Below are 26,257 nucleotides of genomic sequence, written 5' to 3'. Positions count from 1 at the left end.
ATTAACTCACGGAGCCTTTTTTTTTTTTTGCGAATGTAGAAGGCCCAAGTTCAGCCAAGAATCTCTTGCTCCATGTGAAGGCCCTACGTCAGGTTGCAGTGAATTTCCAGTTTCACCTCACTGATTTTATGGGATGGAACATTTGTACGCAGAACATTTGTGCTCATAAATGGAACATTTCTGCGCAGCGGTATTTTTTGCACTTTTGTTTTATTTATGTGGACGCCAGTAAATACCACATTTTTTATTTTGGAAGGCCTGCACGTCGGCCGAAAAATTTTAAAAATTTTCTGAAGTGTGGTGTGCATGTTTTCATAAATCCCGCGGGCAACTTTTTTTTTTTTTTCAAAACTTGTGGCTTTGTGCGGAAAGGTATGAGGGTTATGCTAAAAAAATGTTTCCAAGAAAAATGTGTCCTCTAATATAAGCCAACAGCAAGCAAATTTTGTACCATGCTTCAAACACAAACCATAAAAAAGTACTCAAACCAGTCCGTACGTACGTACCGGTTCGAGTACTTCAGTACGGCGTTTCAGAGACAGCAGAGTACGGCGTTTCAGAGAGTACGGCGTTTCAGAGACAGCAGACAGCCGGAAACTCCTAAGAGACCGATACTGTCTAGCAGAATTTTTGAACCCGTCTACAAATTCCGCCTCCTCTACCAAATCTAAAATTTACAGAGAGTAGTCGTCTTGGATGCCTTTCCGGGAAACAGGTGAACTACGAATTCAAAAATGTAAAAGCGCCGTTCTATACAGACAAATTTACCATCTCTTCGTGAAGAAAGTCGAGCGGAGCACGGAAACTAAGTGTGCGTCCAACGTTCTCTAAAACTGCGTCCAATCGATCGTAAAACCTTCAAAGACCCGAATCGCAACGAACAACAAACTTATGGAACGGTTTTTTGCGCACAAAGTAAATGCATGTATGAACGGTCTAAGGCTATACCGATGCGTGATTTATAAGATAAACATGAATTATTGTACACTTTCTTCATGATCGATGCTAAAAATATGTTATGTAGCACCGTTCATTTTATGCGATTTTTCAACAAACTGTTTCGCAAAATGATAGCGTGGTTACACGCACGCGCCGTGTGTCCAGATATCTTTCCTGGTCTTTTCGGGTGGCGAAATGATCTATTGGGAAGTTATAGTTTTTTGACAGAAGGTCATCGCTTCCACTAAGAAAGTTTTTATTTATTTATTTATTTTATTTATTTAGTACATACTGCAGGCCCAGTCTGGGCCCAAGCAGGAGGGGCGATACAGCACATACAATACACGCAAATAAACAGCACAAAAATGTAGCCGCACATTATGGCAAACAAAATAATCAAATTTCGTTTTTAAAGGCACTCCTCGAGGCCAACGGTCTAAATTATGTGTGTTATTTTTGGCTTAAAGTTATCAGCGGCTCCTTTTGTACTTAGTCTCAATACTGAAAACACCCACTGAGGCCGAGTATCGAAAGTGTTACTCCATACTCAGGAACTCTAGCTCTACAAAGCCATTGTCGTGAACGTTCAGTCCAGAAGGGGCATCGTCTTTAGAGTTCCATAGGCTATGCGTACCGCGTATGATGTATTCTGAACCTTTCATGTGAATTCTGTACATGCATTAATCCTGCATGCCCATTAAGCCCCGAATGCTGTTATGAGTTGTTTCGAAGTAGAGGCATAACGAGGAAAGTTCAAAATGTACTGAACCAAACACGGAAGCGTCCTTGTAACAACTGTAAAACGGCCAATAGAAGTAAGTTTCAAGCTGGGAATATAAACTTTATTAAAGTAACCGTAATTTCGAAATATACCATAGACGTTGAAAAGCTACAGGTTCAACGATTTCATTTTATTAGGACGATTTGGAGTGCTTTTGCTGCAGCACACTCAACTGGAACCTCCTGCCACAGACCTTCTTTAATGTGGTATATTATTACTATGAATGACTTAACAAACGCAAAATAAAATATTCAGTGAATAGATGTTGACTTACCTGTTAACACACTCATGTCGGGCTACAGTTACGTAAACGACTTCTATTACGTTAAAAAAGTACCGTATGTACCACCTTCCTTTCCCTTTATGTACAACGTTCTAGGTGCGTGTTGCACTTACCTCTGTTGTCACTATGCATCTATACGGTCAGATCATGTGTTTCGCTCTAATATTTGTAAAGGCGGATGTAAATATACTACCGGCCGTTGCAGAGATATGGTTCCCATAACAAGATGTAGGCAGGGGGGGGGGGGCATTAAATTCGTTTATTGGCGATTTTCATCACAATACCTTGGTGATCCATACTAGTCGCAGTTGAGTACGCGTTGAACGTTAGTTGTAGAAGAATGGGACGAATAACTGATATATGAACTTGATAAACCCGCTACAAAACGTAGTGCATGGAAGCAATTATTCGTAATGATCATCACCATCGTTCTCTTGGTAACATATTTCTGTAACACCGTAAGTCAATGCACCTTATGAGCGACAAATGCGAGATAGAGCAACCGCGTATAACGTATCACTGATGTGAAAATATTTTACAAAACGTCTGATAATGTCCCCACTACCCCGAGCATAAATTCCGGTAGTTTGCTTATCTGGGCTATAAGTTCTTTTGCTGAAACAAGTTTTAGAAACATTAAAAAAAACTACAATTTACGCATTTTACTTTTACCTATTTGTACCTGGATATGGTTTAGGAGATGTTTTTGAGCTCATTCAGTAGTCCAAAAAAGAACAATAATGCACTTGCGAAGTTTTTGCGTCTCTATTGGGCCTTGTGTATTAGATTCTACACCTTCCGCACCAAGTCCGGTGTTGTAAAACAACGCTTATAAGACCTGCCTTTGATATGTTATCGCCTAATACACGTGATCTGAAGGTCATTGTGCTTTCATAAGCTTTACACACCATACATCAGTTCTAAGGTAGTTTCTTGTATGTTGGTGCACATACGCATACAGAGCATTATTTTCTCTCGTCATTGTTGGGCACATAAATCTTGTAGACATATTCAACGCACAATACGGCAAAGCCACAACCTGCAAACCCATAAACCGCTCACAGAGAGCAGACAGGAAAAAAATTTTCTGGTTTTAATTTGCTCTCGCATATTTATTGCCCACAGCCACTAAACGATTCGTGCTATTCTGGCAAGTATATCTAGCGAGAACTCAAAACACAGGCTTATTCACTGGGCAGGGGATGTTTGAAAGTGTCTGTACTAAATTGTCGAAATTACAGGAGCATTGCGACCAGGTGGACGATTTCCAACGGAGGCCTGCGGCTGTAGTGCCTGCCCGGAACAAAAAACTCAACTCCGTAGACTCAACCCCGGAAACTCCTGAAGCGAGGTACCAATGGTTTCGGTGTCGTATCTTCGTAAACTGGCTCCTCTGTGGCGTCCAGGCTGATGTCTGCGGGGTCCAGGGACTGCCAGTTGTCGGGCTCAGCATCCTCGATGGGCTCTTCCTCCGGTTCCTCCTCCGGCTCTTCCGTGGGGACCGGAACGCTGGCGCCGCCTATCGGGGGAACAGGAACGGACGGCCGAGTCTGGTTGGTCTGCTGCCCCTTCTTGCGGGCCAGGTAGTCCTTGTAGAAGTTCGGAGGAGAGAAGGTCTGCCATTCCTTGGGTCCGGACGGGTCCAACCGGTACTCCCGGCATTTCTCGGTGATCAGCGGGATGTAGAGCCTGAAATGGTTGCAGTCACTTTTCAGCTCCTACAAGACCGTAGGTACGGCAATTGTGTGTAGGTTAACAAACGGGCAACGGGAGCATTACGAAACATCAGTCATAGTGTTCGCTCTTTCGATGACGCAAAGACATGCAGCGTAACTGTGCTTGCTACATTGTTGCAACATTCAATCATTGTCATTGTTTCTCTATGTTTTGTTTCCCGCGTCATTCTTCCGCTGCAGTACTCGTGGTAATGATTGACGGTTGATGTTTCAAACACAACTCGATGCGGCGAAAGCTTTTAACTTTTAACCTTCCGCTACTGTGCCGCAACAGTCACCATAGCCGTAAAGTTTAATCACATTTGCACGGCTAATGCAACATTCACTGAAACAGACAAGAAACACTGCACTAAATGTCAATGGCACGAATCTTGCTTTTTCGTGTAGGGGCTATTAGTTACCGCCTTTCAGCTATGCTCATCGTCGAAACCCGGTACGTACGCATTGTTCTGGACGCATTTCTTGGGATACGTGTAGTCGAAGCACTTGGTTCTCAGGATGTTAAAGAAGAGCTTGCCAACTGTGGCAGAAGGAAGGCTGCTGTCGTTGAGAAGGCAACCGTAGAATTTTCTGTCGTCTTTGCAGTGGGTCCTGAAACAGAAAACAGAAATGACGAGGCAAAAAAATAATTTTCCCGCGCTTTCTTGACCCGTTTCTGGGTGCACCACTGGGAAGTTTTCAAGTGCAGATTTCGGGAAACCAAAAAAGATAATTTTTGTTTTCATATGCGTGCTAGGTCTTAAAGTCAACATTGTTTTTCTCCCCTTTACGAATCCCGTCTAGCATGCTGATGTTATGATGCTTACATCACAAAGAATGATACGCATGACTAAAAGGCGTAGTATACTAGCATTTAAAGAGAAAGGATCACAAAATTGTACAGTCGATTTTAACAGTTCTTCTGTTAACTCAATAAGAAAGGTTCTAACATCAAGAAAAAAACGAATATCACTCCGTCAAAAATACGGGTGTAAAACTGCCACTCCGTACTGAAAGATGAGCTATTACACCCACGATTCCTAGAATAATAGCAGTGGGTATACCGTACTAGCGACTACTTTAGTACGCCTCGAACCACAGTGATTTTTATTTAAAAAATGAAACTTGGGACCTACGTTTTTAGAAAGTTTGGTTAAATTCAAATAATGCGTCGAGAACTCGGCAGTTTTTTTTTTTTTAATCAAGGAGTATCGAAGTAGTGTATATAAAAGCACACATGTCCCAGTTAAATGTGCACTGTAGCTACAATGCTTGCCGTTCTTTTCAAGCTGCCGGGTACACATTGGGTTTTTAACATGCACCAGTGTCTTCTGCACATTTTTAGTGATGCAGTCGTCCACAGGCTTAGCTGGAACATCATATTCTACTTTTGCGTGAAATACCGCAACATTAACTTCCAATTAAAAACCATTGAAACGAATGTGGAGGACGCACATGCTCCCCTTAAACTTGAGAGGGATGCAGCAGTTGTGACTGACTTACGTTACACCAAGTCAGGAGGAGGCAATAAGTGGATAAAGCGTTGCTGCAGCTAAGACATTTGGCAACTTTAGAGCTCAAAGAGGCAAGGGACAGCATAAGCAAGCCCAAAGTAGGTGGTGACTCGCAACTGAAGTTGCGAGTTCGACTCTAGTTTTGAGTCAGCGCCCGTCTTCTGCTTTCCTCCTCTGTTTTTCATCTGTTTCCACTGTACGACTTCAGCATGAACACCCACTAACTTTCCCAAGTATCCACTTTGTCTTCTGCAAAGGTGTTTGGTTTATTTCAGCAATTACAAAAATGGTAAATCTTTCCCAAGGACGCTACCCGCGTCCTTCGCTCTGTTCAATGTACTTTCGTTACATTGATAGGATTGATAAAGTGTTCACAGCCAAGGTACGCTCGCTGCGGCAACTCTAAATGGGATGAGAATTGTGAGGGCCACAGTCTGCTTACATTGTGTACAGGTTTGTGTTCCTGAGGCCGTATTTTGACTGCAGAGCGGCTATGTTGTCCTCTGAGTGGTCATGTTCCCTACAGCAGGCGTCGGTGGCCCTCGATGGCCCCAGGTCATCGTAGTTCTTAGCCACGTCACCAGCCCCACACCACTTGGTTCCTGCGAACAAAATTTTCGTCTGATTAGGTGAGAAGACGAAGGCGAGACCACAAAATACGAACGATACAAACGTACCGACCACGGTTTTTTAAAGCAGAGCTGTTTTGAGGTAACCTTCCGTTCTTTTATCATGTCCACGGGCCAAAACTCCCAGCCCAAGACAAGAAAAGAAAAGACACTTTTGAGTTCGTGTAAGAACTGAACCTCGGCTTCCACATTAACATCCGTGTTCGTCACCTGGGACTTCTACCGGCACTTTTTTTTACGTTATTACAACGTGATCACGCCAATTTTATGCGTTTGCAAGGCACGTTTCCAGGGGCGGAACGAGGGTTAGTATACCTCGTGCACATGACAGGTGAACGTGGCGGTAAATGAGTACAACTTCAGGCCAGCCACAGAGGCGTCTGCTCCTAGACAAGCGGTCGCTCGAAGAGAGGCCAGCAGGTGTGTAGGAGTAATTCGCTCCAAACGACGAAGATAAGAAAGTGAGCACAGACGCGAACGCTATACAGGGCTCAGTAAAGACGTCTTTGATAAGTATTGGTAAGCTATCGCCTTCTAAGCACGTAAGAAGTCTTCAGCTCCGGAGAAATTGTGTAAGGAGTAAGGGTTGATTAACATATAACTTCCCTAAGCGTAGTTTAACAAAATACCCCTAGAAAGAATTAGAACAGGCCGCACTAGTTTTACCGAAAACAGTCTGAAACCTTTGAACCGAGAGTCGGCGTACTTGAGATTACCAATATAATATCTGAGAAACGTAACGAATAAAACTAACAGGTCCGTGAAAATTACAATATAGTAGAAATTTCTGAAATCTAGTAGTCACCCCGTCATAGGCGTAAAAGCCGAATTTATTGCCGTTTCAAGGAAATATTCAGGGTGTATATTCTCAATAACACGCATGTGTGCGCAACTGCTTCTGAGCCCGTTCGTTGAGTACAGAATTATGGAGTAGTTCTTAGCAGCCATACTCAAGTTCTGGCATATCCTACGCACTTTCATCACAAGAGAAGACAATTTATCCCAAGTTCAATGCAAAAAAATAATACGTCCATATCAAAAACAAAGGCTACTTTCAACGCAATTATTCTTGGCCCTTGCCTCCGGGACGTCCTTTCAGCTTTCAACAGTACAAATCGGCAGACCAACACCCAAAAAAATACCAGAAAACTCAAGAATAATATTACTCCAACATAATAATCTAGTAATTATACACACAGCGTAAAAGAAGAATCTTACAGTCTAACTGAGAGTGGCATTACGAAACAACATGATGACAAAGTTCTCCCCAAACACTACCAAATTAACGAACCCCTTCCCTGCCGGAAACAGGGGTGCACAAAAAGCTTGTCTGCAACTCTCCAAAAATCTAAATGCAGAGCCAGTGGCCAACCATGGCACAACCCTCTCCTTCCGCTGCGCTTGCCCAGAACGCAAATTCCGAAACTCGGAGCATCGTCCCCGGACACGCCGTGCGCTCCTCCAAAGAACGTCTCATCACATTTAACGACATCGTGGAGCACTACCGACTCTCTCGTCATGCTTTCTCCGCCGCCCATTCCTCCCTCATGCCTCACCAAACCCGCTATTGGCGACTCGAGGAGACTCCTTCCCATACAGAGCTCGTCTACACCAAATCCACCCCTCCCCTTCCCGTCTCCCAACTGTCCCCAATGCGGCCAACGTGCCACTCTGGACCATTCCATGTGGGCTTGCCCTTACGACCCCTTCCCTCAAATCTCCAGCAGCGAGCTATGGAGAGAGGCGTTGGGTATCTCTAGCCGGGAGATTCAGGAGGCCCTGGTACGCAGAGCTACCGAAGTCGCAGCTGGCCTCCGCCCAGCCCCCACCAACAATCAGTAACAGTGGCTCAAATAAAAGTTCTCTCTCTCTCTCTCTCTCTCTCTCTCTCTCTCTCTCTCTCTCTCTCTCTCTCTCTCTCTCTCTCTCTCTCTCTCTCAGCTCGACAAATGGACCCCCTCACGTTAGCGTTCTTGCACGGCTGCCTGCTCTTCGTCGGAGCAAACCACGCGTGGCCTACCCGTGCCGTCTCTGGCTGTGGAATGCCGGACGACCGCAGGAGCAAACCTTCTCTAGAGCTCGTCTGCAATGTGGCGGGACGCACCGCGCCGCCTACGCGCCAGCTGCGGGCAAGGATGGAGATACAGCGGAGGCGCGGGGGCGCGGGGGCACGGCGGCGGAGGGGTTTTGGGGAACGACGACAGCACAAGTCGGTCGATTCGAGCTTCGCTTAAAAAAATGCTGACGCGGCAATATTCAAAGTTCGTGGGTCGTGCAAGGATTGTGCTCTGCGTGGTGCCGTGCCACCGCTCTCTACGACGAATGGATACGTATCCCCCGCTGGGAGCTATACAGCTCCTCCGGTGATCTATATTCGTAGGGCGTAATGGCCTCCAGTTTTTTGTGGAAGCGATAAATGTTATCCACTCTGTTTTGTCACTGCACTGCCATGCATTGATAAAATCCCGGAATGAAGGAAACGGGGAGCTTGTAAAAAAATTCGTCTGACATTGAAAGAACGGCTCTACAAGAAAATACGGTCATTTATCTTTTTGCTGTCAGTGATGCTGTCTGGATGGAATGGCCTTTATTAGGGCAATGGTTCTCAGATGGGGCACTGCAGACCCGAAGGGGTCTACGAGGGCGTTTCAGGGGTCTGCAAAGCCCTCACAAAGTTGTTCATCTTGTTCTATTTTGTTCACCAAACCTTACCTGGTATGCAAAGAGATGGCTTCGCTGCATCATTCCTAGCTTCACTTCATACGCGACGCTCACGTGTTAAAGGTAGCTTTTTGCACAACAGGCCGACTAGGCTGGAAAGCCATACACACAAAAGGCAGCATGTAGGCGTTTGGGCGACGTTTAGCTGCAAGAGGTTGATGATTGATTGTGGGGTTTAACGCGCCGACGGAACGCAGGCGATGAGGCGCGCCGTAGTGGAGGGCTCCGGATTAATTTTGACCACCTGCGGATCTTTATCGTGCGCCGAAATCTCGTACACACGGGCTTTTTTGCTTTTCGCCTCCATCAGAAAAGCGGCCGCCGCGGCCGGGAATCGAACCCGCGACCTCGTGCTCAGCAGCGCAACGCCTTAGCCACTGAGCCACCGCGGCGGGTAGCTGCAAGAGGCAATTGCTTTAGATTGTAGCAGGCGTCGCCACAAAAGTCTGCCATGAAAGGCGGGCATTGAGCAAGTATTTGGGCCACTTTAACTGAAAGGGCACATTTGTTTGACATTTTAGCGCGAATCAACATCGTTTATCAATAGTTCGCCCATCGCTTTTTCCAGCCCGGAAGGGGACCCGGCACACTCGTTTGATGACCACTGTTAGGGAATTCGTACAATTCATCGGCTTTCTTTTCACCCCGGCGTACATCCTTCGTACCGAATATCCATGCTTCAAAGTCAGTGCAGGACTTGGCAACAAAACTGCTTTTTAACAGCCGTTAGGCTTAAGTTTCTGGTTCCGCCGTCGCGCGCTACCAGAAAACTCAGTCTACCCGAGCTCACGTGAGCTTGCGCCTCGTGAGAAGCGCCCGGCGTCTGTCAGCTTGACCTTTAAGAACACTCTCCCCAGCGTTCGTGACATGACTCCTTGCCAGTTCACATGCGTTCGCGCCTGAAGTGGGAAGAACATTCGTATAGTTCGCTCTACGGACGCCGCGTTAGCGAAGCCGGTTGCCTCGGATTCAAACGTGTGCTAACGCGGTTCACTATGGGAGGGATTTGAGAGACTGCGGACAAAATGATCCGGGCCTGCCAGTCATGGAGAACTTTCAGCGGCAAGTCCGGAAATAAATGTGTGGTACAACAGCCTCCGACGAATGAAGAGGGCCGCCAGCTCTGCTATTTCTACAGCCTTGCACCACTAGTGCTAGCTGCGCAGTTCTTCCGTTCATGGCAGACAAACAATACCGAGTTTTGCCAAACGCACTCCTCTAAAACTCAATTTTTGGAACGTGCTGTTAAGTCGGCTTTTAAATTTACACGTGTAATAGGAGCCGACTTTCGGTCTAAATCGGGGGGACCGAACACACACTTACCGTGTCGTGGTAACACGGGGCGAATATTGCACCATCTCGGTGTAACACCAGATTGTCAACTTCCCATGAGATTAGACACCAAAAACGGGTGATAGTAGAAGCAACTTTAAGTAACAATGACAAACAGCATCGCTCCAAATCCATTTGGTTCTGTATTGCATTCTGTGCAACTAGCATCGCCTTCAATTGCAGTTGCGAACCGTGGGCTCTATTTGATGGTGGCGGTTTTGAATCATGGAATTTTCGTGGGGTAAAGCATTGCTGGTGAAGAACAAACATTGCCGTCGTAATTTTTTGTGAGCTTGTCACCTATATGGCGTGTCCCTCTAAGCGTTGGCGTGTCCCTCTAAGCGTTAATGTCCAGCCAAAACAAACGCCATGCGTCTCTTGTCGTGATGTTGGACAAACGCTTATCATAACAGACGGCTATTTTGAGGCTATGAAGAAGCCATGCGAGTTTTAGCCGAGGCACCGGAGATGAACCGCACTGGCTGCCTTTTGTCAACGTACCGGTTATTGCGCTGACATAAATAGCAGGTCCCTCTGGATACGAGGATATTTTCTAGCCTTTCGTCTTTTTGTCTGCTCGTAGCCAAGGCATCTAGCCTTTCCCTTTGCTTTCCTTGCACCAAGCCAAAGCATGCATCTTAACTGCTAATTATCGACTGTAAACACGCAGAGCTAAGTGTTTCCGTTTTACCTTTTCGTTTTCTGCTGCTCCTTGCGCCGTAAATATCGCGGGCTCTGCATGCGGCAGTAAATATAAACAAACCTTCTATACTTCTCTACAAGGAGCAGTTTCTGGAGTTTTTTCCGGGTTGACATTAAACACTGATGATTAATTAAACGCCTCCCTTTCGTGTTTGTTAGCGAAATAAACTAACATTTGAAACTCCGCAACCAATCCCCATTCCCTATGTAGCGCCACTTAGGTACTATAGAACATAACTCGCTTGTCATTCAAAACAAGTTAGGACGCCCGAGCGAAGGCGCCTACGTAAATGTGCGCAGATCAAGTGATGTGTTTCTTTTTTGTCGGAGCTAATTTTGGAGGCCAGTCGGCAGGATCGAGCTGGCGCCCTGTTCAGTCGCCCTAATGGCACCAATGTCAAAACAACTGCTTGTCGGACGGCAGCCGTATGAAGAAAGAACAGGAGAGGAGAAAGAAGGTAGTGAACGGTGCTGCCTTACGCACATAACCATCGCATGGTTTAAAAATTTTGCCGCTGGCTGTGTCAGTAACTTCTTTCTACCCAGAACGCCTGAGGTGTCCCGGCAACCGTTTCACGGTAAATAGGTAGTGTGTCTAGTAACGATGATGTATGCGTAGTGAGCCATAAAAACATCTGGTGCCATGCTCCGAGCGATGTATTGCGAAAACTGGCCACTGGATGAAAGTACTGCGGTGCGAACACGCCAAACCAACGTGGAAAGCTGACGTACAATTTTGAACTTCATTGTAACGAGCATCAGTTCCAACAATCATGTGAGAATGAGACAGTTGAATTTATACACTCAGAGTAAAGTTGCCGAATTGTTGTACGAGCCATTAAACTAAGACATTCACGCGACACCCGCGTAGACCAGCTGTCAGTTACGCCACCGCCTCATGCGATAACGTTTCTGGGAGCAAGAATCGAGTTTCACGCTAGACGCTGAGAGCAAGGAGTATTAGGGTGTCATATATGCATCACGCATATATATGTGCACAGCAAGTACCGCATATAGGAGCCTTAATTTCATGTAATACGCAGTTGTTAGAAAACCCCGTGTGGAGAAAAATCGACATCGTCCAAGTTCACATTTTCGACATGTTAAATGAATTTGATGATTGACTTTGTGTCTATCAAGGCATTACACGCTGGAAAGTACATAAACCGGCTTTTAAAGATAATTTTCCCGGCTAAGCTTCTTACAACACCGTATCTCACTAAACATAGCCGTTTTCATAATTTATCCGAACCTGAACAGTACTCAAGGTACGCATATTAATTCTTCATATTAGGCTCACTATTTACGATTTAGCTACTTGCTTCAAAATATTTCCTCCAATATACGGGCAACGATAGTTGAGAGGTTGTCTCGGGTATCTTTTTGTTTTCTTTCATTTCCGATTGGCAAATATGGGCAAATCTTTTGTATCCAGAAGAAAGTTGACAAACTTGCTGGCGGCCGCGAAACTCTTGTATTACTCCTTGCTTACATCGGTCCTCCCTGATGCCATCCAAATGTTTACTTCCATTGCAATTAATCTATTCATTTTTTGGTACCCCTCCACAGAACCTTCAATAAACTTCCGAAGTTTTCCGAAAACATGCTTCTCCGCCAAATGCACTGCTCGTTATTCTTGCCAACGTAACCTTTTATTTCTAATGTCTTAATTCATGGTGAAGTCAGCATTATCAGGAAAACGATTGCCAACACCAACTCCACGTGTTCATCCTTATTTTACCCTCCATTTTTTTCCGCCAGGGAATCATACTTCATGCTTACAAAAGCATATATTTCTCCGAAATCACGTGATGCGTCAAATATATCTGCATGTGCACGCTGAACAGCATAGTTTCCCACCTGTCTGGAGAGAGGGAAAACCTGTGCGTCAGCAGCCCCATGCAAGGCAGGTATGTGCATGTAAGGTTCTCTCTTCGCTTTATCATGGACGCATGCAGGGCTGCGACCACACCTGTATGGTGGGGCTCCTTGTCATCTCATGTATCAGGCGTGGGGCTTGCCTTGCATGCCGGTTCGCATGTGCGTACAAGCCTCCCCTTTCCCACCGCCTCATATATCATAGGGGGAGGGCGTGAATGCACGTTGACATCTGTATGGAAAGCTTCTGTTTTCCTTCATCTCGTATATGAATGGCGAGTACCGCCATATAAACTGACATATGCATACCCCGAAACATAGTGTACACAGCCGTATAGGTTGACATGTGTCCGACATGCTTCATTTCTGCCTGTATCTTTATGATAACTGCGTGGAAGGGAAGCACATGCTCGGCTTGCATGGTATCCGGAGTCAATTTCTTCTTCGACTTCTGGTCTCTTCTGTTTATAACTACGGAAGACCTGTGGTCCTTCGTGGGCAGTAGAAGAACCGCACTGAAAATAGCAATACATTTTTGTGGCCTTTGTTCATCCGTTTCTGTGTATTTATTCCTGGTGCGATTTTCCTCGTTGTATAATCGGACAGGTTCACAACTGCGCTTTTCTCTGCTGATTCCTATTTTCGTGACCGACGCTAATCTTTTGGTGTTTGAAGCTCCTATACTTTCCAATACAACATAACTACCTCGAGGGTCTGTGCGTGCTCCCGGCAAGCTGAATAAAGGAACAGCCAGGCGTTTTGAAAATGCCATGAAGACGAAATACAACGGGAAAACAAAACACTAAACATGAGGCAAAATACCACTTGGTTAATTTAAAATAACTACACTTCAGTACCTCCTTCACCTTCCTTCCGTGCACGAAAGACGTTTTTTAAACAAAAAAGCTCAAGACGTCTTAAAAAATGTTTACATTTCGCGCTACAGTGATGTATTCTGGCCATAAAAGACGTCATTCAAGTCATTAGCATTCAAGTGATGCGATCCAACAGAACTAGAGAACTCACTACGATCGCCCAGTGATGTATCTGTCTTAACCATGGGTTAGTTCATGTGCAACCATTCGCACAGACGAAGTTCTTGCGACGTGACAAAAAAGTTTCTGGAAGTGGCTAGGGAGTCGCCACTGCTTCACATATTTTTTTTAATATCGCCATTATTTGTAGGAAGTTTGCGATAAAATTGGTAGTATTGTTATGGAGACTAAGAAGCCTTTTTATTTAACCCAACTTGTATTTCGTCTCCACGGACCCCTTAATGGCGGCAGGTAGTAAGTTGGGTATGCACGTGCATTTTATATCTTCGTGCAAGCTTCGCAGACGACTATAGCATTTCGTCATTCTCCTCCATTCCCGTGGTCAGTCTTCACGGCCATGCTAATTTTCCATAAAAGCCACAACCATTTTTTCGGGGGGGGGGGGGGGTGCAGGAGGAGAGAACGGGCAGATTGCTTTCATGATTATTGCAATGTTTTCAGTGGTGTGTTTCCACACGGATTACCAAGTACTAACCCGCAGTTAATAGCGTCCTACCCCCTACGAAACCATTGGTGTTGCACTGTGTCAACTGCTTTCCGGCTGCATTTCTGTACCCCTCATTATGCTCTCTTTGAAGCTTTCGTAGTAGAAAGCTGTCTTCCTGAGAATTATGCAAAATGGTTAAGCGTTTTCTGCATTCGTTTTCAGAGCTACTTCTAGAGGCAACAATACCACCAACGAAGAACACTGAAATAAATGCAAGGCGATAGGTTGCCATGCAAACCAATCCATCCCATCATGGAACTCGCTCAGTGCGTGGTAGTATGTAAACTGACGATTTTTTTTATTAGTACGTACATTGCCGCTTATTATTGGCCCCGATCCCATCTGTGCGCCGCTTGTTGAACCGGGCACACAATTACATCGGCAATATATTTCAAACAATCCTGTATCCCTAAAAGCGGTGATCCCATGCACAATTATTCTCGAAAAAGATTATATTGCCAAATTATGTACCTCGACTGTTTATGAAAGATAACGCTGGGTGAGGGGCGTACCAGCCCAACTAAAACGTGGAAGCAATAAACGTACTTATGAAACCCTCACATGCGGGCCATTATAATTCTAGGTAAGAAAAACTGACAAAGGCTGCTGCGCGTTTACCTGGAAATATAAATAGGCTCTTGAAAATGTCTCCGATGTAGTCGAATACAGACTTCTGCTTGCTGAACTTTTCTCGAGTACCGCAAAGTTCCAAGAAGTCTTCCATCTCCTCGGGCGTCACTTTGGTCACCAAGCTCTCCGGCAACACGACCAGTACGCCTTCAATCAAAGCCCTGAAGTGGTAAAAACATGGACATACTGCAGTTTTCCACTCGATGGAAACCAAATACCACTAGAGAAGCCTATAGAAAACTCAGCATGCTAGCCAACGTTTACTCGATGGTGATTCCTGCACACCGAGACAGTAACAGTGGATTTTTATGGATGCGACTTTACCTTCACATGCAGGTAACAAACAACTTGGGGGTGCAGGGTTTTCGTTATTTTAGAGAAAGTAATTTAATCGCTAGTTACGAGACAAGTCACTAGAGCATAGAATAACTAAGTCACCAAACAACATCGGTATAAATGGTGGAGTCGCTTGTTGGAAGAAAGAAATCATTAGAGTAGTTTTCGGGCTAGAAATGCCTTATACAGTGGAACACGGATATATCGAACACGGGTATATCGAATTATTGTCTATATCGAACTCATAAATTATCCCCTTGAAAATTCTGTGTAAAAGTATAGGAATTCGTACGTTTATATCGAACCGTATTTTTCCCGACATTGGGTATATCGAACGCCGCGCGAGTTGGAATGTGCTCTTCGGTGGTCGCTGCACTCCCGATTGAGGTTGAGGAGGATGTGGAGGAATGCGCGGGCATGGCGAAGACTGGCTCGCGTAACTAATCTCCTTTACCGGGACGAATTTGCGCTTGCCCAGTCGGGCCCCGCTACCGGCCGCCGTAGCGTTAGCGGACGGAGCCCGGTATTTTAAATCTCTCTAGGCACACAAGCCCGAACGCTCGGAAAATATGACATTGCGAGGTAGGCATCTGCCCCGACTGCACACGTCCTTTTTTTTTCGGCTGCGTGCGTTCCCCGGCTTGCCGAAAAAGAGTTTTTCTTTCTCTCTCTCTGGGTCTGTCTTCCCCAGATGTCGTCTCGGGAAAGGGAAGAGGGAACGAATGCGCTGGCGGCCTCCTCCTTCTTTTGCATTTTGCTGCTGTTGCTGCCGTTTGGCGAGTTGTCCCGCACCTTTCGGAAATCACTGTTTCTCTCGGAGATGACCATCGAGAGTGCTTTGTTGGAGTCCGTTCAGAGAGCCTTGGAATTGTTACCTTCAAAGTTCTTGTGGTACATGCGCGCTGTTCTTTTGCGTACGTGTTGTGCGTGGTGTGCGAAGGCGCAGCGTGCTGCTGGAATTTTCTAGTTGTGCAGCTTCGAGAAGATCGAGACCAGCGTCTTTAATTTCATTTCCAGGACGAAGAAGCAGGCCAAGACGAGCGATTTTTTTTTTCACGGAAATAAAGTGTCCTGTTGCGTCGTGAGGGCGGAATTATTTGTCATCCTTGAATGCGACGATCGTCCGCCATAGGTGAGGTCTCAGAGCCCATTTTTGTTATATCGAATTTTTTATATATCGAACTAATTCGCGATCCGCTTGGAGTTCGATATATCCGTGTTCGACTGTATGTAACTGTTCAAAATGATAAGCTCCTCTTAGTGTTTAGGCTGTGGTAAGATATATGCGAAACGATAACTTGGGTACTGACTTTTAATTTTATCCCTCAAATTTTTTACGAGTTCGTTTTTCATGCACAATGAAAAGTATAATGCATGTCTTCTGCCCTGAATAAGCTAAGTTTTGCATTCAAAACGTTGCGCTGTGCGCAAAGATAGGTACGCATCCTTTAGTTCGGTGTTTAACGCGGATGGCCTTCCACAAAAGCTTTAAATTTGGCGCATGTGGGAAATATACGCATGCTGACATCCTTAACATCTTGAAGTTATTATCCATTCAAGCTTGCTTTCACCTGTGAACAGTTCGGCAGTTAATTTTCTGCCAGTGTTATGAATTTGTAAACATATACCTTATATTTGTCGACATTACTTATACTCGCCGTCTATAGTGCCCCTACAGGTTATTCACGATATAATGAAATGGAGCTTACTACATGCATTATCTGCCGTAAGTTCTTAGGTAGCTCTCAGATTATTGGAATGTCGAGCGACTTATTCAAGAATTATTTTAGACTTACTTGTCACCCAGAAGATTGCAGTCAATCACGTGGTCGCTGCCGTTTTGAAAGATTTCAGCCAACTTGTGACCACCCAAAGGCACGTCCGTAATGATCCGGTGGCGTACTCCCGGGATGGCACTGAAACGAATTGAATATTTTCACAAACTATACCCTGCAGCATGATATTCGAGCAAAACAAGAATTCACATGTAATCCAAAAGGGCACGCAAACATTCAAACACAATGTAATTTGCAGACGTTAAATACAAGAGCTAATTTACAAGAGCTAAAAAAAGCAAATAGAAAATACAAGAGCTAAAAAAAGCAAATAGAAAACTTCTAGTGTTTATTAAACGTAAAAAACGACTTTGGACGTGTCCGGACAACGCCCCCGAGAGCAAGAAATTCCTAAATAAACCGTGTCACTCAGCAAGCCTCCAAGCGAGGAAGCGAGTCATGCTACCGCTGTGCACTCCTGTTTGATTCATTCTCGGCCGATTCTTCGGCAAATTTGAAGAGTATATGGGTCCAAAAGGTGTTTTCGACATCGTGTTTATGCCCCGCTTTTTAAATGTTATCCACGTATGAACGGAATAACTGGTTGGCGGGGCGATGGAATACTGTTCATTGCCGAGTAAGAGTTTTTAAGATGACTGCAAAAATTCCTGAAACGACAATCATACGGTCCGCAACACTGCTTTTACTGCCTTATGACTGAATGGTTGTAGAAAGAATTTCAGGTAAGACCGACATAAGCTTTACTAGACGCCCTCACCTATGCAACATTTGCCATTTTAATGGGCTTCAGGAGCTTCTGTGTTGACGAGAGATGCTCGCACGCTCAATTTGATTTGTTGTAATTATAAGTGACAGCAGTGCTTCTATTATAGTAGCAGGTCAAGTCTTTGCGAAGGAAGTATCAAAATTATCATATATTGTCTGGAGAACCGTAAGATTTCTCAGCCTTCTTTTTTCTATAATTTAGGTATAGCTGTCAAAAATTTGACCCTCAGAAGCTCGGCAAAAATGTCAGTCAGTTGTATACTAGTCAGAAGTGTTCATATAAAATGTGCAGACGACTAATTATATCATCAACGAGTTCAATGCTTGCCCGAGCCCAACCGTTAACTTTGAAATCAGCTATTCCCCACCAATTCAATAGACCCAAAACCACGCTCCATTGAACTTACTTGTCAGTAAGTTGCCTGCTGATATCCGAGACTGAGGTATTGGTGAACTTCCCGATTGTCTGGTCGAAGGCGCGCGTTCCGAGGTTCACCGGGTTCAGGCGGGAGCCCGTATTGGTCAGCGTTCCCAGCGGGTTGGTCAGGATGCCGAGGTTCTGAGCATCACTGAAGCCCAGCAAAGAGGCCGCAACAACAGCGAACATGGCTTGCACTGTCATGATGACGAGTGGCCCCTGCGGATAGAATACTGGTCAGTGCTGTAATTCTTGAGCTTGTCTTCTACGCTAACCGTGCGTCCCATTGAAGCAACACCGCCGTTAGAACTTTATGCTGTAAGAGTACTATGGAAATGCACAGCGTGATGTGTGCGCATTTCACCTCTAGTTTTGCAAAAAAGACGTTCACACCCACCGAAAGTACAGCCACACGGTTACAGAGAAATTGTATAAGCTTTTTTTTTCAGCAACTTTATAGTTGAAAATTTTTCCCCGCCGATTGTTAAAACCGAGGGCCACCGCCACAGCTCTTCAGCCGCTCTACAAAGTGAGCTAGCGAGAGGCAGCCACATGTCTCGCAGGGGAAATTAACAAACTACGCGAATTGAGTTAGTGAGTGAGTGAGTGAGTGAGTGAGTGAGTGAGTGAGTGAGTGAGTGAGTGAGTGAGTGAGTGAGTGAGTGAGTGAGTGAGTGAGTGAGTGAGTGAGTGAGTGAGTGAGTGAGTGAGTGAGTGAGGGAAGGAGGGAGTAAGGGGAGAGGGAGGGAAGGGGGGGGGGGAGGTAGGAACCAGCCGAAATTTGGGTGGGCGTAGCCTTAGAAAATCCAGCCGGCAATGCTTTCCTCCGAGAAGTAGTACTCCTGGAATGGGTACAGCACATTCCCAAAGTGTCACGAAGGTCTGTGCCCTAAGCGAGCACCAAAACTAACCACGAGATCTATCGCCCATGAATGAAGCGTTCTTCTAGACTGGTATATAATGCCCTGCTTGGGAAGCCATCCCACAGATCTCTCCTAAAAAGCATGTTGCCTCTGCGCTTCTCTTGATTGATTGTAGGGTGTAACGCGCCGACGCAACTCAGGCGATGAGGCGCGCTGTAGTGGAGGGCTCCGGATTAATTTTGACCACCTGGGGATCTTTAACGTGCGCCGAAATCTCTAACACACGGGTATTTTTGGTTTTCGCCTCCATCAGAAAAGCAGCCGCGGCCGGGAATCGAACCCGCCACCTCGTGCTCAGCAGCACAACGCCTTAGCCTCTGCACTTCTCTTGTCTCCTACTTTGTCGGCGTCTGGTTATGCAGCGTTTGTTTATTGCTGTGGTCCGCCCTGTGATACGCAATTCTACAATCCTCCGGATTTGTTTATAGCGCTTACAAGCCCTCCTGGCAAGGTTTATGGGCGCTCAAGCATGGCTGGGTGCCATATCACGGGCTTATTAAAGCATCAAATTCTTGGCCCGTGCCATACTGCTCTTCAACCTCAGCGTACTCTTTTAAAGGCGTTACCCTTCATTGGCATCTTAAACCACAAAATTGTGATCTGTCTGTCTGTGCGTCTGTCTGTCTGTCTGTCTGTCTATCTGTCCGTCTGTCTGTCCGCCTGTCTGTCTGTCTGTCTGTATGTCTGCCGGTCTGTCTGTCTGTGTGTCTGTCCGTCTGTCCGTCTGTCTGTGTCGGCCGTCTGTCTGTCTGTCTGTGTCGGCCGTCTGCCTGTCTGTCTGTCTGTCTGTCTGTCTGTCTGTCTGTCTGTCTGTCTGTCTGTCTACCCGTGATACGTATGTGGTACGGGTTGGGCTTTTATTTTATTTTATAGCCCTTTATTTTGTCTGTCTGTCTGTCTGTCTGTCTGTCTGTCTGTCTGTCTGTCTGTCTGTCTGTCTGTCTGTCTGTCTGTCTGTCTGTCTGTCTGTCTGTCTGGCCCTCGATTCAACCAACCGGACAAACCTCGACAGAACTTGTAACCAGAAGTTTGTAAAGGCGAAACTTTGTCAAACCACTAAATCCGAAAACACACTTCATGCGGGTCTACTATGTTCCGCAAAAAGAAAACATTCGGCAAATTTGATCAAAGCATCAATACTTAAGAAGTTCCTGTAACGTTGTTCTATTTAGAACTACATGGCTGCTTTTTTTTTTGCGGTAGCAATTGAAATATACGCACTCAAAACAATGTTTAGGCCCAAAAATACAAAAAAGCGCTAGCTGCCGAGACTAGATCTCCTGGCGGACTTCCGAGATGTCCTACAGTAACTTAAGGTTCCAGTAGATGGCGCACGTGCAGGGTAACGCGGTAAAATTGAATTGACTTGAACAAGCCTCCACCGTGTTTATCGCGGGAGGAGAGAGACGGGAGGGTAAGAGCTTGAGAGGTTGTCGGGACAGAGAAGACAGGCCTTTCCGTGGAGGGAGTGGCACAGGACTCTTGTCTTTCGACATTTGCAGCGAAGTGAGGCGATACCCGGCAATTTTGTTTCATTTGTCACTTTCAGTAGTGATAACTTTACTTAGTTAAAAGCTCAGCCCTCTGAAACGTCTCACAGGCCGCACCTTCTGTGGTGAAGGAGGCAATAAAGCAACTTAGGCCGCCTCCTTCTGATCAGTGGGAGCACTGAACGTGGTCCAGTAGGCTAAAGGAACTACTTTGCTTTTGTCGTAAATGACACTTGCAAATAAGCGTACGGGGAACAGTAGATATACGCATAGCCTTATCACTACGCAAGCAACAGTTAAACGGCAGTTTCTCGAGTTTGACGGGTGGAGGCATTGAACGCCCCGTTCGTCAGCTAAGGCCGTTCAAGGCAACTGCTGAATAGCTCAACACTGATCGGCCCGTTCGGGCTTTGCGGCCCAAGGCAGCACGGCCAAGCTCGTATAATACCTTTTCGCGAAGACAATTTTTTATCCCGTTTTGCCTTTTCTAAGATACACCAGAAGTGGAAGCAAAATACAATAACTGATATTTTCTGACGCCAAAGTGACACCAGTTCACTTTAATTAATTGTTCTTACATTTTCGCAAAAATTGCGTGGATGTTGGTGCGAGAAAAACGAAATGTGGAGTGGTATGCAGCGATTGGCGGTGGCAGACAAGTTTAATAACAACAAGAGAATAGATTTAGTTTAATACCTTCAAAGCAACTGCAATGCAGAGAGGACTGATTTTAATTATAGGGAGGCGTGATAAGGTTTACCGCAAGTAAAAGAAACAAACAGCGGATGCTTTTTTGTTCTCACTTGGGGGAGGGGGCGGAATTCGGGGGGAGGCTTTTTTTTAGGCAAGGCTCGCCTTTGTTCTGAGTCCCCTGTATTTTGTACACACACACACCAAATTAGCGATGCACGTTCCTTGGAGACATTAACAGCCTAGTTACCCCGACCAGATGATGGTAATTCTGGTTACGCTGACTTTACTTCAGTTCATATTTTTATTGCGTTCATTTACTTCATCAAATGGGCCTACATTATCACAAAACCATTGCCGACAGCAACGTAAGCCTCGTTTGACGTCATGACTCCCTTTCAAGTATTCTGCGAAAGGCGCCTTCTCTCGTGTGCGTGAGTTTGTGTGAGTGCGTGATTGTCTGGCATATAATCTAGATTTATTTATTTCAGCGCTCTAACATTTATTTGACCCACGTGCAGTCCAGGTAAGAGTTCATCTTGATTGATTGTAAGGTTTGACGCACCGACGCAACACAGGTGATGAGGCGCGCCGCAGTGGCGGGCTCCGGGTTTATTTTGACCACCTCGGGATTTTTCACACGCACCGAAATCTCATACACGCGGGCGCTTTTGCTTTTCGCCTCCATCAGCAAATCGGCCTCCGCGGCAACAAGTCCATCTTAACTGTGATTGGATTGGAAAAACTTCTTTGGGGCCTGCGAATGAAGTCCTATTGCTAGGTCTTCATGACTTGGCCAGAGTCGTCACCGCAGATGTAGCCAACCCGGCTAGGGGTCCTCCGCTCCCCGTCACCGGGTAGCCGGGGTCCTCCTGCCTGGCCAGCGCCACGATGACTCGCTGGACAACTGTGAATTCCGTAGATAAGAGAAGTAAAATATTGTCACGTAGCCAAGGACGAAGCAGTTGTTTGGAAAAGAAACAAGTTTATTGGAGCGAACTTGTGCTCCCCTAACAACTGAAAAGAATACAGAGGCGGTGAAGCAGTGGTCAACAAAGTGACGTACGTGCGTCGGCGAGCGTCGCAGAATCGAATGCCCCGGCGTCTGCTCTGCAGGCTTTTTATCTTTCGGCGCGCGTGGTTCTGGAACCGTCGATTCGCATCGAGAACATTGTAGATGCAAGAAGATTATTCCGGGATGTTCCCGTTAGATCGGAATGCTCTCCCTATCTGAACAGATAACACATGAGGCACAGAAAGAAAGAATGGAACACGCGCTTCCCTTGGCACGGAGATAACACAGACCGGCGCAGCCGGGCGGTAAAAGCAAAACACAAATAAACAAACCCAATGCATGGTTCGCGGCAATATTTAGTGTTTTCCTTGCCTCCGTTATGCCTCTTTCTCGAGCTTATTGTGTAATATTACGGAGCCCTTAATACTCAAACCACTACATTTAATCTTATTCGCCTATTCCAAGGCAGTGAATATCAGGCGCATTCAAACCATTTAGTTGAATACTTCATGTGTTAATGGACAATAAAGTGTAAAGCGTTAGAAAAACGTATGTGGTGAATTAGTTTTAGAAAATTATCCTGTAAAATGCTTTCAGCCACCTGAAAACGCTTCAGGGAGTAAACAAAACATTTATAGTAATTAGAAGGCTTTATTTCGTAGTTGCGGGCAGACCATTCTTAGGGTACTAAAAAGGTATTATTTTAAATTGATTTGCCGAGAGTGGCTCGTTCCACCAATAGTTGCTTTAGACCTCATACAAAACAGTAGGTCCGTGCCATGTAGGTGAATGAGAAGCTTCCTCTGAAAGCTTGATATTTAAGAAACTGCTCATATATTTCCGTATAGATTCACACATTTCCCAGTTCGTGGGCGCCAAGTCTGAGCATAAACTGCTCAGAGCATGGCGCGAGTGAAATAATTTAATTCATTAGAATATTTACAATGGCATATATTTGGTTCGCTGCGACACTGTTCTTGTCGCAAAGAAAAGGAGTCATGTCTCCATCCTACACGTAAGCGAAAAACAAAACGAAATTTTCCTCCTAAAGGGGGCTTCACAGACGGCCTCGGGCCACTCCACAAGGCTAGAGGGAAAGGAACGTGCGCCATAAAATGTGGTGTTCAAAAGCTATTGCGAATGGAATAAACTAACTCGCCTAGGCATTCACAGGATAAAATGGCAATAAGCTACAATTTTACCACTCTATATGCAAATATCCAGACCGGCTAAAATAAAATGTTATAACATATATCTTCAGATATATGCACATATATGTTTGTGTGTATGTCTATATTTGTGCATGTACCTATGTACGTATGCATGTATGTATGTATGTATGTATTTGTGTTTTTAGTGCGCATGATAGTAGAACCGGCTGGTTTTGCCGTCAAAAAACCACATCGCGCACCCACCTTATAGAACGATAACAACGGTGGTGAGTTCGAGGGAAAGCAGTGTAAATAAGCTGGAAATACAAAACATGTAAAAGAACATAGATACGCCTAATCAGCACACCAAAATGCCTGATCCATATTACTGACGATTAAATTAGCTCTCTGAGTCATTCCATCATGTTCCCAGCCGTGGAATCAAAACGAGTGACGGGAGCAACTTACCTTAGGTTTTCTTTGGCCGTCGCAACACTGACCTCCTGCGCGCTGGGCAGCGAGAAAATAAATACCCGTTGGCGACTACGCTCTCCGGTGACGCCCCACCGCCAGCGATGACCCGACGTCTCAGCTTTCAACGGGCGCACGTGTCAAGAGACAGACGGAAGATACACCGCGAGGCCGACAGATCCGCCTGCCGGATAGGGCTTCTCGCGCGCGACACTTGGTATTAGCCCCTTCCCTTCGCTCGCTTCCACTGTAACTCTACCTGTATTTATCTCCGCCCCGGCTTGGTCGCGTCTGCTGCGAGCGAGGCGCGAACGGTTGTAAGAAAAGTCCCAGCCGAGCACTCCGTCCGTACTACACCTCTGTCACGTGACCGCTGGCGTAGCGGGGAGTAGACTCCAAGCGAACGCAAGCTTTATAAAAACCGAAGCTCACGGGCACGTGAAAAAACGAGATAGGGAAAGGAGGGAGAGGGAAGCAGAGAACTCGTTGCGCTAAGCGAGCGTCGAAATCACACCGCTTGCGTATCCAAGTGAGGTGCCGTATCACCTCGATCATAAGCACCCTTTTTTCTACGCCCCGATGGCACTAAAGTGAGGAAAGGATTTCTTTGATTGAAAGTACGCGTCTGAGTACGCGTACGGCGAAGGTGAAACGTTCGATTCAAGAAAGTATGGCAAATACCAAACACCCCTTTCCTGTGGAGCGTTGCCACTCGAGTGGTATTTTTGTTTTGCCCGAAAGCCGACATCGGCGCGGCTCCCAAGTTCGTCCTTGTATCCGGCTCGGAGTTATTGCCTGCCGAGTTACGCCAGCGGACACGATTTGCGGGAAGACGTACGCCAGTTTCGCTTTCCTCAAGGTCGCATACAAATGACCGCTGCGCCGCTGCCGTGCCCGTGCGCGGCGTTAAGCAGCTTGGTGCCACGAGCGGAGAGGGATTTTATGCGGCGCCTTTAGCGTCTCCCCCTCGCCCACTTGGCTCGCCTCCCTCTCTGCCGTTCTGCCCGATATACCTTCGTCAACCTGGGTCTTCACAGACACCGAAGGGCGCGAAAACGTGTCCCGCTGCTTGTCGTCATCGATGGGACGCATTGCTCGGTCATGCGCGCTGGGCGGTTCAATGAAGAAAACAGCGGCTTTCAGTGGCAATACCTGTTTGGTGCAGGACAGTCGGTTTGACTTGTGTTCGAACGTTTGCCTCCCGTTGCGTGCATGCTAGGCAGGTTTCAGCAGCTGCATTTCTCTCTCAGTTCTAGGAAAGGTGATTGTGGTTATAAACGACTGTATGATGCACAGCGTTTTCCTGGTAAGGTGTGTGACAGTGTCGTGATGAGATGCGGGAAGTCGGGGCTGCAGAACTGAGTCGTAGGGTAGAAAAATTTCCTTTACAATTTTCTGCAATGCCTCGCGGAAAGGCATTACCGCTCGAATCTTATTCGGTCAAACAAGGGAAGCTGTAACATTCCCTCGGCCCGAGTCTTCTGGGACCATGGATGAAATAGACATGCATACATAAAATTAGCCTCGTATCTGATCACTTCGCTACAAATCTCGCCGAAAGGCGACAGTATTTTGCCAACCCTGTTTTGTGAATCCCTCTCCTCTATCCTCCACCCACGTCTCATTCTCTTATTCTCCCGTCTTGCTCCTACCACAATTTTCACTGAGGAGATTTGATAAAGTCAATTCCCTGTTTGCGCCATCTTCTGGAATCGTTTGTAACTGTTGAACTTGTAATAGTGCCATGAGGTCCATGCCCCGGCGAGGTTGTTTTGTTTTTTTGGGTGGACACATTGTTTTGAAAGCGTATTTTGATATTCACTGCAACAAATATCAAGCGCGCATATAGTTTTATTCGAAAGAACACTGCCTAGTACTAGTTATGCATTGATGGTTTTGCTCGCATATACGTAATGTATTTCTTGCTCATCAATGTTTGAGAGTACGAAGTACAGTACCAGAAGTAGTGGTTTGGAAAGGTTTTCCCTATATAAACCTTTCTATAAAGAATTCTTTCGTCTGTAGGTGGGGTGGCTGATGAGAGGAACAGACAGACAAGCAATCAGTCAGGCAGGCAGGCAGGCAGGAAGGTAGGCAAGCAGCCAGACATACATACCTACAAAAAATACAGACCAAAATATTCTAGTTCAAGATGCACTAACGTCTTTAGAAAATCTAAACGTCTTCAATCCGCTCTTTGTATGAGTGTGAAAGGGGTGACACAGCTTTCTGTGTCATGAAGATATAGGCTGTGACTCCACTCATCAAGTTTTTTTGTCGTGTAATTACGCTCTGCTATCTTCTAGCTCGTCCCTGTCAGTAATGGGGAAAGCGCTTGGTCTTGCTTGTCCCGCTTCCTTCCCCCGCTTAGCGAGCAAAGTAATGCCCGTCACTACCTACATTACCTTTTTTTAACAAGGTATAGCTTTGGGTGAGTTGTTAAATCGTACTTAACGTTCAATGCGCAGACTAGACGAAGGCGACAGGAAGAAGACTAGACAATGCGCGACTTGCAGCTTCCACACTTACCCTATCT

At 45.9% G+C, this 26,257-nt stretch overlaps 1 protein-coding gene across 1 annotated transcript; it reads right to left on the bottom strand.

The window, feature by feature from the left end:
• Positions 1–2,237: 2,237 nt before the first annotated feature.
• On the bottom strand, positions 2,238–24,121 carry LOC144179354 (uncharacterized). The gene is made up of 7 exons (XM_077707674.1): positions 23,719–24,121; positions 17,971–18,200; positions 16,799–16,918; positions 14,655–14,827; positions 5,675–5,834; positions 4,181–4,330; positions 2,238–3,692 (listed from the first exon to the last, which is right to left on the bottom strand). Exons 2-7 carry the CDS (start codon positions 18,183–18,185, stop codon positions 3,329–3,331), a joined length of 1,182 nt encoding a protein of 393 aa, XP_077563800.1. The 5' UTR covers positions 18,186–18,200; positions 23,719–24,121; the 3' UTR covers positions 2,238–3,328.
• Between the last annotated feature and the right edge of the window lie 2,136 nt (positions 24,122–26,257).

This window comes from Haemaphysalis longicornis, unplaced genomic scaffold (genome assembly GCF_048455015.1).
Source record: "Haemaphysalis longicornis isolate Haplotype H1 unplaced genomic scaffold, Haemaphysalis longicornis Haplotype H1 scaffold_4, whole genome shotgun sequence".
Classification (NCBI taxonomy): Eukaryota; Metazoa; Arthropoda; class Arachnida; order Ixodida; family Ixodidae; genus Haemaphysalis; species Haemaphysalis longicornis.
The sequence above is the reverse complement of the archived record's forward strand: the minus strand, read 5'-3'. Positions and strand labels throughout refer to the sequence as shown.